At 43.0% G+C, this 12,500-nt stretch overlaps 1 protein-coding gene across 6 annotated transcripts in view; it reads left to right on the forward strand.

The window, feature by feature from the left end:
- LOC309485523 (alpha-actinin-2) overlaps positions 1-12,500 on the forward strand; it is a 27,815-nt gene that overhangs the window by 4,403 nt on the left and 10,912 nt on the right. For 5 of the 6 annotated variants that reach the window (XM_082152411.1, XM_082152413.1, XM_082152410.1 and 2 more), the window contains 11 exons: positions 1,845-1,959; positions 3,234-3,353; positions 3,860-3,946; positions 4,062-4,149; positions 4,322-4,400; positions 6,336-6,417; positions 7,247-7,332; positions 7,474-7,566; positions 7,814-8,044; positions 8,148-8,295; positions 11,795-11,945. In XM_082152411.1, the coding sequence (XP_082008537.1) occupies positions 1,845-1,959; positions 3,234-3,353; positions 3,860-3,946; positions 4,062-4,149; positions 4,322-4,400; positions 6,336-6,417; positions 7,247-7,332; positions 7,474-7,566; positions 7,814-8,044; positions 8,148-8,295; positions 11,795-11,945 (1,280 nt within the window). Of the gene's footprint in view, positions 1-1,844; positions 1,960-3,233; positions 3,354-3,859; positions 3,947-4,061; positions 4,150-4,321; positions 4,401-6,335; positions 6,418-7,246; positions 7,333-7,473; positions 7,567-7,813; positions 8,045-8,147; positions 8,296-10,913; positions 10,942-11,794; positions 11,946-12,500 lie in introns of all 6 variants that reach the window. The other variant, XM_082152415.1, reaches the window with a different exon arrangement.

The following is a 12,500-nucleotide window of genomic DNA, read 5'->3' on the forward strand; positions in this document are numbered from 1 at the left end:
GCAAAAACGCACCGTTTTTGTGTGTGTCCCTTTAAATGCAAATGAGCTGCTGCATTCAGCACAGGGGGCGGAGCTTCAAGAGCTCGTGTCCTTTTACCTCACAGAGACATGCACTGGAAACAATGTTTATGTTCGAACTGGAGTCAGACAAAGATGGAGAGACTCAAGAAGAAGTGACAACATGTAGAAGCAACAGGACATTTCTGAATGGTTAGTTGATGAATTTATGTAGCTTATGTGTAGTCATCTTCTAGTCATTGATTAGCATATTCTGTCATGATAATCTATAAATCGTGTTCCCGGGGGCGGGGTTTATGTAAATGATAGGGTTAGTGATGTCACTAACCCGGGAGGAATGTGGTGTAGTCTCTACCAGCCGTTTGTTGTAGTCCTTAAAAAGCAATTTCTTTAAAAGCAAATATCTCCTTTTGCTTTGAACTCTGAGCGTCGTAACTTTGCAGATGTTGTTTATGATCAAACAGCAACATTACACACTAACTACAGTTAGAAAAGTAAAATCATAATCAACCACCCCTTTAAGTGAAGTATATTCTCCAGAACACTACAAACTCACAATCAGATATGAAATGCACACTTTAAAGAGGCTTGAAACTGAAGTCACGCTAGTCTTTTCTTCCCTGTTGTGAGAAATCGAGTCTCATGAATCGGGTCTCCTTTAGGACTCCTTTATTGGTTCAATGAACGGACATTATGATCTTAATAGTTTAATATGCGTTGTAATGGCCACGTCTTTGAATTACATGGTTCATAATACTAGCATATAACCTAACTGAAGCTATAGGTTGTGAATTTCTCGTTCTTACTTTTTTTTCTCGTTAGCCTAGCTTAGCATACATCGACCCAATTAGCCTGCTAACTTAACTTTATACTAGTGTCCAATTACATATTTCATTTTCACATTAATGATGTTTGTGTGTACTTAGCATGACAATTAATTAATTAAAAATGTATTATAGGCTACTATACCACCAATTATTGTGTAAAATTATTATTAAATTACTTTTACATAACAACGTATGTTGCAACAATCCTTATCTTTATAAAAAATACATTGTTAGGCATGGTTGTGTTTCCAGTTTGTTTTATTATGCAATTCATATGCATTCATTTTTCTATTCAAGCATGTTATTTGTGCCCATAATGTAATAAACATCATACAATGGTTGAATAGGTTATAATTAGTCAAGACATTGCAATAACAACTTTTGATCAGGCATTACCGCCTGGGTCCTAAAGGAGACCCAATTTCTGGAGGGGACTTGATTCCTTATCCGTATATCCAAGTGAAACGCTTCAGGAACAAGAACAAATGTGGGCGGGGCTTGATTTTGTCCGTGGGGAATTGATTGAATGGTTGTGGTTTGCTATTGGCTGATCTCGTGTGATTGACAGGTTGCTCCGCCCTCATCATCAGAGAAGAGAAGAGATGCTGCAAGAGGAACTTATTCCGATTCAAGATTATTAAAACAATGATATGCACTGATAACAATATTCCATTAAAAAAAACCCTACCCGACTTAAAAAGCCTCGGAATCCATCTAAAAATATCAATGAACGAGAGCATATTAAAACGCGGATAAATCAACTCATCAACTTACTTGTAAATCTCCTCAGCTTTGATTGTCCATTGCGCTCGTTCCTGTTGCGTGTCTCAAACTGGCGACCCTGAGCGTCGAGTCTGAGGAGGCGGGAGAAACAACGATCTCTGATATTTTGACCACCACTAGCTATCATTCTTACAGACAGCACCTTTAAGTATGACTCTCAATAAATGAAAGCATGTGTAATAATAAATAATAAGTGATAAACCTCTGGTCTCTCAGACGTTCACCGCCTGGTGTAACTCTCACCTTCGGAAAGCGGGAACTCAGATCGAGAACATCGAGGAGGAATTCAGGAACGGACTGAAGCTGATGTTACTGTTGGAGGTCATCTCAGGTACAGTTCAGTCTGCAGGTCTCTCTCTCTCTCTCTCTCTCTCTCACTCTCTCTCTCTCTCTCTCTCACTCTCTCTCTCTCACTCACTCTCTCTCTCTCTCTCTCTCTCTCTCACTCTCTCTCTCTCTCTCTCTCTCTCACTCTCTCTCTCTCTCACTCACTCTCTCTCTCTCTCTCTCTCTCTCTCTCTCTCTCTCTCTCTTTCTCACCAATATTGAACTTCCTATTGGGTCAAGCGAAGAAGGCAATTTATGACACTAGAAAAATAAGAATTGAACGAAATTCAAGTGTTAATTTGCAAATTGTGTTTCTTAGTCTAGTAAAATCCAGAATTGTAATTGACTTTCGGTCTTACAAGGCTATGGGGGATCTTAAAGGGTTAGTTCACCCAAAAATGAAAACTCTGTCAGTAATTACTCACCCTCATGTTGTTCAACCCCGTAAGACCTTCGTTCATCTTTCGAACACAAATTAAGATAATTTTGATTAAATCTGAGAGCTGGCTCACTCCTCCATAGGCTTCTAAGACATTATAACTTGCTGGCCCAGAAAATGCATTAAATTTATTCCACTATTCATTTCCTTCTCTCTGGGCCTCGAGTTTTTTCACGTAGTAAAACTGCGTAGCGCTTCTGTGTTATACGTCACCACGCATCACACACATGACCAGCGTCGGCCAATAGTGAGCCTACGTGTGACGTACAACACAGACGCGCTGCGCTAAAACACTACGTAAACTAACTCGAGGCCCAGAGAGAAGGAAATGAATAGTGGAATAAAGTCGTTATTTTTGTTTTGTTTTTTCGCACAAAAAGTATTCTCGTCGCTTTATAAACTTAAGATTGAGCCACTGGAGTCACATGGACTATATTAACGATGTCTTTAATGCATTTTCTGGGCCAGCAAGTTATAGTGTCTTAGAAGCCTATGGAGGAGTGAGACAGCTCTCAGATTTAATCAAAAATATCTTAATTTGTGTTCCAAAGATGAACGAAGGTCTTACGGGGTTGAACAACATGAGGGAGAGTAATTACTGACAGAGTTTTCATTTTTGGGTGAACTAACCCTTTAAGTCTTTTGAATTGATTTGGTGTTATAAGGGTTTCGTTTACAGTTTGTTCATGTTTTGGAATGATCTGATTTGAAAGTGTTTTTATTTTTGATTTGTGTATTTGATAGGAATTGAATGTGTATATTTTTGTATTCCCGTTGGTAGGAACTGATTGTATTAGTTCAGGATATTTGTAATAAAGGTGTGTTCTCTCTTCTTCCAGGTGAAAGGCTTCCCAAACCAGACCGAGGAAAGATGCGCTTCCACAAGATAGCCAATGTGAACAAGGCTCTGGAGTACATCACCAGTAAAGGAGTGAAACTGGTGTCCATCGGCGCTGAGGGTGAGAGAACACACAGACACTTTGAGCTGATCATGTTTTGCTGAAGTGTTTTGTCTTTAATTGCTAATGCTCTTTTTACACACAGACTGAACAAAATGAAGCATTGCTTGGTGATTGGTTGAGCTAAACTGGTATTATCTAATAGTGTAGTTAAATTTAACAGCTGACAGATATTCAACATAATTCATGTGTGAGACAGTCTAACAGAAGGACGGACAAAACCAGTCAAATATCAACTGAGTTCATAACTCTGAGTTCTGCTCATATTTAATTACCATTTTCTAAACTATAGCGAATAAACTGTGATAATGTGAGAAATGTTGAAGGTGTCAGAATAAAGTTTGGTTTGACTATAGATCTGAACTTACATGGTTGTTCTCTATAAGAAGACACTTGCAGAAGCACTTCCACCAAATGAGAGTGTGAAAGAGTTATAGAAGCGTAATCTTACAGTTATTTAAACATGCGAGAGGTCAAACTCAAGTGTGTCGTCTGTTGATCCTCAGAGATCGTTGATGGAAATGTGAAGATGACTCTGGGAATGATCTGGACCATCATCCTCCGCTTCGCCATCCAGGACATCTCAGTGGAGGGTATCTGTCTCACACACACACACACACACACACACACACACACACACACACACACACACACACACACACACACACACACACACACACTCACTTACAGACTCTTCTTCTCTGTCAGAAACCTCAGCTAAAGAAGGGCTCCTGCTGTGGTGTCAGAGGAAGACGGCCCCCTACAGGAACGTCAACATACAAAACTTCCACATCAAGTAAGAACATGCAGATAGAAGACAGATATACGGTTTATTCTCTTATATGCCAGAGACGTGTCTTCCTCATACACTCTTGAAATGATTAGAAACATGTGTGTCAGAGAGTTGAGACTGTGCCACAGATATGTTGAGCTGTGGTCCTCCTAACGTCTGCTATCTTCACGCTCAGCTGGAAGGACGGTCTGGCGTTCTGTGCGCTCATTCACAGACACAGGCCTGACCTCATCGACTACTCCAAACTCAACAAGGTCTCTGTGCCCCAGTGCATGCTGGTCATGCTGGTGTTGTTAACTAACAGATTTACTGTAACGCCACTGATGGATCCATGATCAGCAGAAACATTTATTTAAACAAACACAACTAAAGTAAATCCAGGCAAAAGCAGAAGAGAACAGAACATGGGAAACACTGGGGTTTTTTTGTTTTATTTTTAGATTTATTTGTTTTTATTTTAAATTAATGTTTTAAATGAGTAAATTATTCAATTTTTATTTAAATTTTAGTTGTGATTTTGTATTTTTTATAGTTAAAACATTTTTTTGTTATTTTTTTTATTTATTTATTTTTGTTCAGTTTTATTTTTACATTTTTTTTGTTTCCAATTTAAATTTAAACTAAACGAAAATTAGAATGCTTTGGCAACTAACTGAAGCTTTTCATCTAATATCTTATATTTAATTTTATTTAAGCTTTATTTCAAGTGTTTTAATAGTTTTAGTTTTCATTAGCGATAATAATAACCCTGGTTTAAGGATTCTTATTCTTATTACAGATCAATATCAGATGAGATTGATGGTAAATCAGTTATTGACTGGCAGTTTGTTGGATAAATAGCTGTTATTTTTGACCGCAGACAATATTTTCATCTAGTCGTTTGATAAAATGCACATACATTGGACATCAATGGAGCAAGGCTATAAAAATGTATGTATTTGATCTGTAAAGTGTCTAAATCTGCCTTTCCTATTGGCTGATGAAATACAAGAGAGTAAGATCAGGTTCTCTGGCAGCTTTTCCTCAGGCTTAGAATGTTGTGAGTAATCTGAGTATAAAGTGAAGGCTTTACTTACAGAGGCTTTACTCAGGCTTTACTCGAGCTTTACTCTGGCTTTACTCTAGCTTTACTCAGGCTTTAATCAAGCTTTACTCAGGCTTTACTCGAGCTTTACTCAGGCTTTACTCGAGCTTTACTCAGGCTTTAATCGAGCTTTACTCAGGCTTTACTCGAGCTTTACTCAGGCTTTACTCAGGCTTTTCTCAAGCTTTACTCGAGCTTTACTCAGGCTTTACTCGAGCTTTACTCTGGCTTTACTTACCGAGGCTTTAATCGAGCTTTACTCGGGCTTTACTCAGGCTTTAATCGAGCTTTACTCAGGCTTTACTCAAGCTTTACTCAGGCTTTTCTCGAGCTTTACTTACCGAGGCTTTACTCAGGCTTTACTCGAGCTTTACTCAGGCTTTACTCAGGCTTTACTCAAGCTTTACTCAGACTTTACTCGAGCTTTACTCAGGCTTTACTCAAGCTTTAGCCTCGTACAGCTGATGTTTGACTGACCGGAGAGAGACTGACCGATAATCCTGTCTGAAAGCTGAACGCTTTAACAAACCTGCGTGAATCTGCCGTGTCATGATTGATTCATAACCTCAACCTGTTATTTCAGCATCTTTGATTTTGTTGTAATACGTTTTTATTTTTATATTTGAATTTCTGTAAAAGTTTTACGAATTTTGTTGTGTTGTCATTTTTGTTTTTGTGGTACAACATTAGTTAACATGAACTAACAATGAAAGATTCTTCTAAAGCATTTATATTCATCTTAGTTAATGGCAATTTTAACATTTACAAATACATACAAATATTGCTCTTTGTTGTTAGTTATTAACTAATGGAACCTTTTTTTATTTAAATAATATTTTTGTCCATATAGTTTTATTTTAGTACATCAAGTAAAAAAAAAAATAATAATTTTATAATATATTTTATCATAATATTTGATATAAAATAAATAAGTAGTTTTATTTTATTTTAAGTAGCACATTTTTTAAAATATTTTTTTTAGTTAATGATAATAATCCTGTATGGAGCATATGTTGATCACTTAAATGAGGATGACATTTTGTACAGACTTATTGCTGTAATTAAAATAAACTCATCATTGATTTATCTGGTTTTCTCTATGCAGGACGATCCTCTTGGAAATCTCAGTCTGGCTTTAGAAATCGCGGAGAAACACTTGGACATCCCTAAAATGTTGGACCCAGAAGGTAAAGATGGACAGATCAGCTTCATATGTGTTATCAAATTAATGAAGCTTTATAAAACTGCGGCAACAGCAATATGATAGAAGACGCTGGTGTTTATAAATAGTTGAAAACTATTTTTGTAAATGTTGAAGACATTGTGTCGTATATCTGAGTGAAACGCTTTTGGAACAAGGACAAATGTGGGCGGGGCTTGATTGTGTCCGTGGGGAATTGATTGGATGATTGGATGGTTGTGGTTTGCTATTGGCTGATCTCATGTGAGTGACAGGTTGCCCCGCCCACATCATCAGAGAAGAGAAGAGATGCTGCAAGAGGAACTTATTCTGATTCAAGATTATTAACACAATAATGATGATGTGCACCTATAAATCATTTAGAATAAATAGCTTTCTACAAGGCTTTTTAATTAAATAAATATTCATGTATGCTGACATTTTAAAAGTGCAAGAGCAGTTTTACCATAACACAACACAGGAAGTCATGTGACCTTATTATTATACAACAATACTCTCCTGTTGAACTCAGTAACAGATTTAGCAAACAGCTGTCTGTGGTGAAAGGCTGTTTTTGACCTGCGTTTCGTATTACTGTCATGAGAAGGTGACGGCCTTGAACAATCCATCCCAGAATGCAGTGCACAGATTCCCCTCTGATGGCTGTGTAATCAATGCAAATGGCCTATGCATTAAGCATAAGTTGCAGTTTAATTTTGTTTATTTCATAATCACGTTTGTTGTTGTTTGTGTGTGTGTGTGTGTGTGTGTGTGTGTGTGTGTGTGTGTGTGTGTGTGTGTGTGTGTTTGTGTGTGTGTGTGTGTGTGTTCTCCAGACATCATTAACACCCCGAAGCCTGATGAGAGAGCCATCATGACCTACGTGTCCTGTTTCTATCATGCTTTCGCTGGTGCAGAACAGGTATTTCTGCACTAAATGTGAGCAAAATGTATAGAATATGTGCTCATTATTAAAATAAAAGCAGATGCATCTTGGGTACTTTTTAAATGACCTGCCGTAAGTTGAGTCTGAATCTGTCATGTGACGTTTGTGTGTTTAAAGGCAGAAACGGCGGCTAACAGGATCTGTAAAGTGCTTGGAGTTAATCAGGAAAATGAGAAACTGATGGAGGAATATGAACGACTGGCCAGTGAGGTACCACACACACACACACACACACACACACACACACACACACACACACTCAAACACACACACATTCAAACATACTCACACACACATACACGCACTCACACACACTCACACACACACACACACACACACACACACACACACACACACACTCACAAACCAAACACACACACTCACAAACAGTAATGATGCTGAAAATTCAAAAAAATGTATATGAAATTAACCCGGCCCCAACTTCTGAATGTTCCAGTTGCTGGAGTGGATCGTGCGCACCACGCCGTGGCTCGAGAAGCGAAGTGCTGAGAGCACACTCGCTGCCATGAGATCCAAACTGGAGGATTTCAGAGACTATCGGCGTTTGCACAAACCACCCAAAGTCCAGGAGAAATGCCAGCTGGAGATCAGCTTCAACACACTCCAGACCAAGCTACGCATCAGCAACAGACCCGCATTCATGCCCTCAGAGGGGAAGATGGTGTCTGTAAGACTCACTCACACACACACACAAACACACACACACACACACACACACACACACACACACACACACACACACACTCTCTAACTCCTCTGACCATGTGCAGGACATCACGAGCGCGTGGCACGGTCTGGAACACGCAGAGAAGGGTTATGAGGAGTGGCTGCTCAGTGAAATCAGGCGTTTGGAACGAGTGGAACATTTGGCGGAGAAGTTCCAGCAGAAAGTCTCTACACATGAGAGCTGGGCTCAGGGTGAGATTACAGTAACACTGCAGAACGTCTCTACACATGAGAGCTGGGCTCAGGGTGAGATTACAGTAACACTGCAGAACGTCTCTACACGCGAGAGCTGGGCTCAGGGTGAGATTACAGTAACACTGCAGAACGTCTCTACACATGAGAGCTGGGCTCAGGGTGAGATTACAGTAACACTGCAGAACGTCTCTACACATGAGAGCTGGGCTCAGGGTGAGATTACAGTAACACTGCAGAACGTCTCTACACGCGAGAGCTGGGCTCAGGGTGAGATTACAGTAACACTGCAGAACGTCTCTACACACGCGAGCTGGGCTCAGGGTGAGATTACAGTAAAACTGCAGAACGTCTCTACACTCGAGAGCTGGGCTCAGGGTGAGATTACAGTAACACTGCAGAACGTCTCTACACGCGAGAGCTGGGCTCAGGGTGAGATTACAGTAACACTGCAGAACGTCTCTACACGCGAGAGCTGGGCTCAGGGTGAGATTACAGTAACACTGCAGAACGTCTCTACACGCGAGAGCTGGGCTCAGGGTGAGATTACAGTAACACTGCAGAACGTCTCTACACACGAGAGCTGGGCTCAGGGTGAGATTACAGTAACACTGCAGAACGTCTCTACACGCGAGAGCTGGGCTCAGGGTGAGATTACAGTAACACTGCAGAACGTCTCTACACATGAGAGCTGGGCTCAGGGTGAGATTACAGTAACACTGCAGAACGTCTCTACACACGCGAGCTGGGCTCAGGGTGAGATTACAGTAAAACTGCAGAACGTCTCTACACTCGAGAGCTGGGCTCAGGGTGAGATTACAGTAACACTGCAGAACGTCTCTACACGCGAGAGCTGGGCTCAGGGTGAGATTACAGTAACACTGCAGAACGTCTCTACACGCGAGAGCTGGGCTCAGGGTGAGATTACAGTAACACTGCAGAACGTCTCTACACGCGAGAGCTGGGCTCAGGGTGAGATTACAGTAACACTGCAGAACGTCTCTACACGCGAGAGCTGGGCTCAGGGTGAGATTACAGTAACACTGCAGAACGTCTCTACACGCGAGAGCTGGGCTCAGGGTGAGATTACAGTAACACTGCAGAACGTCTCTACACGCGAGAGCTGGGCTCAGGGTGAGATTACAGTAACACTGCAGAACGTCTCTACACGCGAGAGCTGGGCTCAGGGTGAGATTACAGTAACACTGCAGAACGTCTCTACACACGAGAGCTGGGCTCAGGGTGAGATTACAGTAACACTGCAGAACGTCTCTACACGCGAGAGCTGGGCTCAGGGTGAGATTACAGTAACACTGCAGAACGTCTCTACACGCGAGAGCTGGGCTCAGGGTGAGATTACAGTAACACTGCAGAACGTCTCTACACGCGAGAGCTGGGCTCAGGGTGAGATTACAGTAACACTGCAGAACGTCTCTACACGCGAGAGCCGGGCTCAGGGTGAGATTACAGTAACACTGCAGAACGTCTCTACACACGAGAGCCGGGCTCAGGGTGAGATTACAGTAACACTGCAGAACGTCTCTACACACGAGAGCTGGGCTCAGGGTGAGATTACAGTAACACTGCAGAACGTCTCTACACGCGAGAGCCGGGCTCAGGGTGAGATTACAGTAACACTGCAGAACGTCTCTACACACGAGAGCCGGGCTCAGGGTGAGATTACAGTAATACTGCAGAACGTCTCTTCACTCGAGAGCTGGGCTCAGGGTGAGATTACAGTAACACTGCAGAACGTCTCTACACACGAGAGCTGGGCTCAGGGTGAGATTACAGTAACACTGCAGAACGTCTCTACACACGAGAGCTGGGCTCAGGGTGAGATTACAGTAACACTGCAGAACGTCTCTACACACGAGAGCTGGGCTCAGGGTGAGATTACAGTAACACTGCAGAACGTCTCTACACACGAGAGCCGGGCTCAGGGTGAGATTACAGTAACACTGCAGAACGTCTCTACACTCGAGAGCTGGGCTCAGGGTGAGATTACAGTAACACTGCAGAACGTCTCTACACACGAGAGCTGGGCTCAGGGTGAGATTACAGTAACACTGCAGAACGTCTCTACACACGAGAGCTGGGCTCAGGGTGAGATTACAGTAACACTGCAGAACGTCTCTACACACGAGAGCCGGGCTCAGGGTGAGATTACAGTAATACTGCAGAACGTCTCTACACACGAGAGCCGGGCTTAGGGTGAGATTACAGTAACACTGCAGAACGTCTCTACACACGAGAGCTGGGCTCAGGGTGAGATTACAGTAACACTGCAGAACGTCTCTACACACGAGAGCTGGGCTCAGGGTGAGATTACAGTAACACTGCAGAACGTCTCTACACACGAGAGCCGGGCTCAGGGTGAGATTACAGTAATACTGCAGAACGTCTCTTCACTCGAGAGCTGGGCTCAGGGTGAGATTACAGTAACACTGCAGAACGTCTCTACACACGAGAGCTGGGCTCAGGGTGAGATTACAGTAACACTGCAGAACGTCTCTACACACGAGAGCCGGGCTCAGGGTGAGATTACAGTAACACTGCAGAACGTCTCTACACACGAGAGCTGGGCTCAGGGTGAGATTACAGTAACACTGCAGAAGGTCTCTACACGCGAGAGCTGGGCTCAGGGTGAGATTACAGCAACACTGCAGAACGTCTCTACACTCGAGAGCTGGGCTCAGGCTGAGATTACAGTAATACTGCAGAACGTCTCTACACACGAGAGCTTGTGTGTGATGGGTAGGTTTAGGGGTCGGGTTAAGGCCAATTTATACTTCTGTGTCGGGTGCGCGTAGAAGGTACGGCGTAGCATACGCATTGACGTGTACCATACGTCGTACCCTTCGCCGTACCCTGACGCGCACCTCCTCAGAAATGTAACTACGCGTCGCGGCGACGCGGACCGCAAGATCTGTGATTGGTCGGCTGGATAGCATCGCGTTTCCTCCTACGCATTTCCGGAATGATCTTCTGCACTCTGCACCGCCCGCCCGCCATTTTTAAATTCCGAAGATCAGTGAAGAGCCATGGAAATAGACCAAGTGACCGAGAGATTGCTTGAAGAAGTGCGGAAATACAGCCATCTGTATGACTCCTTCAGTCGCCATTGCTCGTAGAAACCTAAACTCAAAATAGCCGCGAGGAATGTAAACACAGTGGAACATTAAAACCCACCCGCGCCAACTAGCGTTTCGGCGGTGTAACTGCAGAGCAACACAGACATTCGCAGAAGTATAAATGCTCACGACGGCGTCGCCTACGTGCGTAGCCTACGACGTACACTACGGCGTACACTCGACGCAGAAGTATAAATTGGCCTTTAGTATGTTTGTGTGTGTGAGATGGGTAGGTTTAGGAGTCTGTTATTGTAAGAGTACAGAATATACAGTTTGTACAGTATAAAAACCATTACGTCAATGGAGATTCCTCAGAAAATATGGAAACGTGTGTGTGTGTGTGTGTGTGTGTGTTTGCGCTGCAGGAAAGGATCAGCTGTTGACTCTGAAGGATTACGAGAGTGCATCCCTCACGGAGCTGAGAGCGTTGCTACGGAAACACGAGGCGTTTGAGAGTGACCTCGCGGCTCATCAGGACCGAGTCGAGCAAATCGCCGCCATTGCACAGGAACTCAAGTATGACCACTTCCTGTTTCCTCCTCACAGCCTCACACTGAGGGTCTCTTCATGTGGATCAGTCTTGTTTTTACTGTGGTTTTGTGTGCCACTTACCTTGGCCTGTATGAAGAAACTACCCAAACGTGTTTCTCTCGAGATCATGCACATGTTTGCAGCCGGTATGAGTGTTTAGATGATGATGTCAGTAACGGCGTTGAGTTTCTATTGTTCTAAATGCAGTCAGAACACCTGTCAGATTCCCTCTGTGACAGTGAGTCAGTGTCATACCCAGAAACACACACACACACACACACACTGATCTGTGAAACTGTTATCACCTCCATCACAACAGCTGATCATCATCATGATGTCTGACCTCACTCACACACACACACACACACACACACACACAAACACACACACACACACACACACACACACACACACACACACACACACACACACACACACACACACACACACACACACACACACACACACTCACACACACACACACACACACACACACACACACACACACACACACACACACACACACACACACACACACAC

The sequence above is a fragment of the Leuciscus leuciscus genome, assembly GCF_965113295.1.
Source record: "Leuciscus leuciscus genome assembly, chromosome: 21".
In the NCBI taxonomy this organism is placed as follows: domain Eukaryota; kingdom Metazoa; phylum Chordata; class Actinopteri; order Cypriniformes; family Leuciscidae; genus Leuciscus; species Leuciscus leuciscus.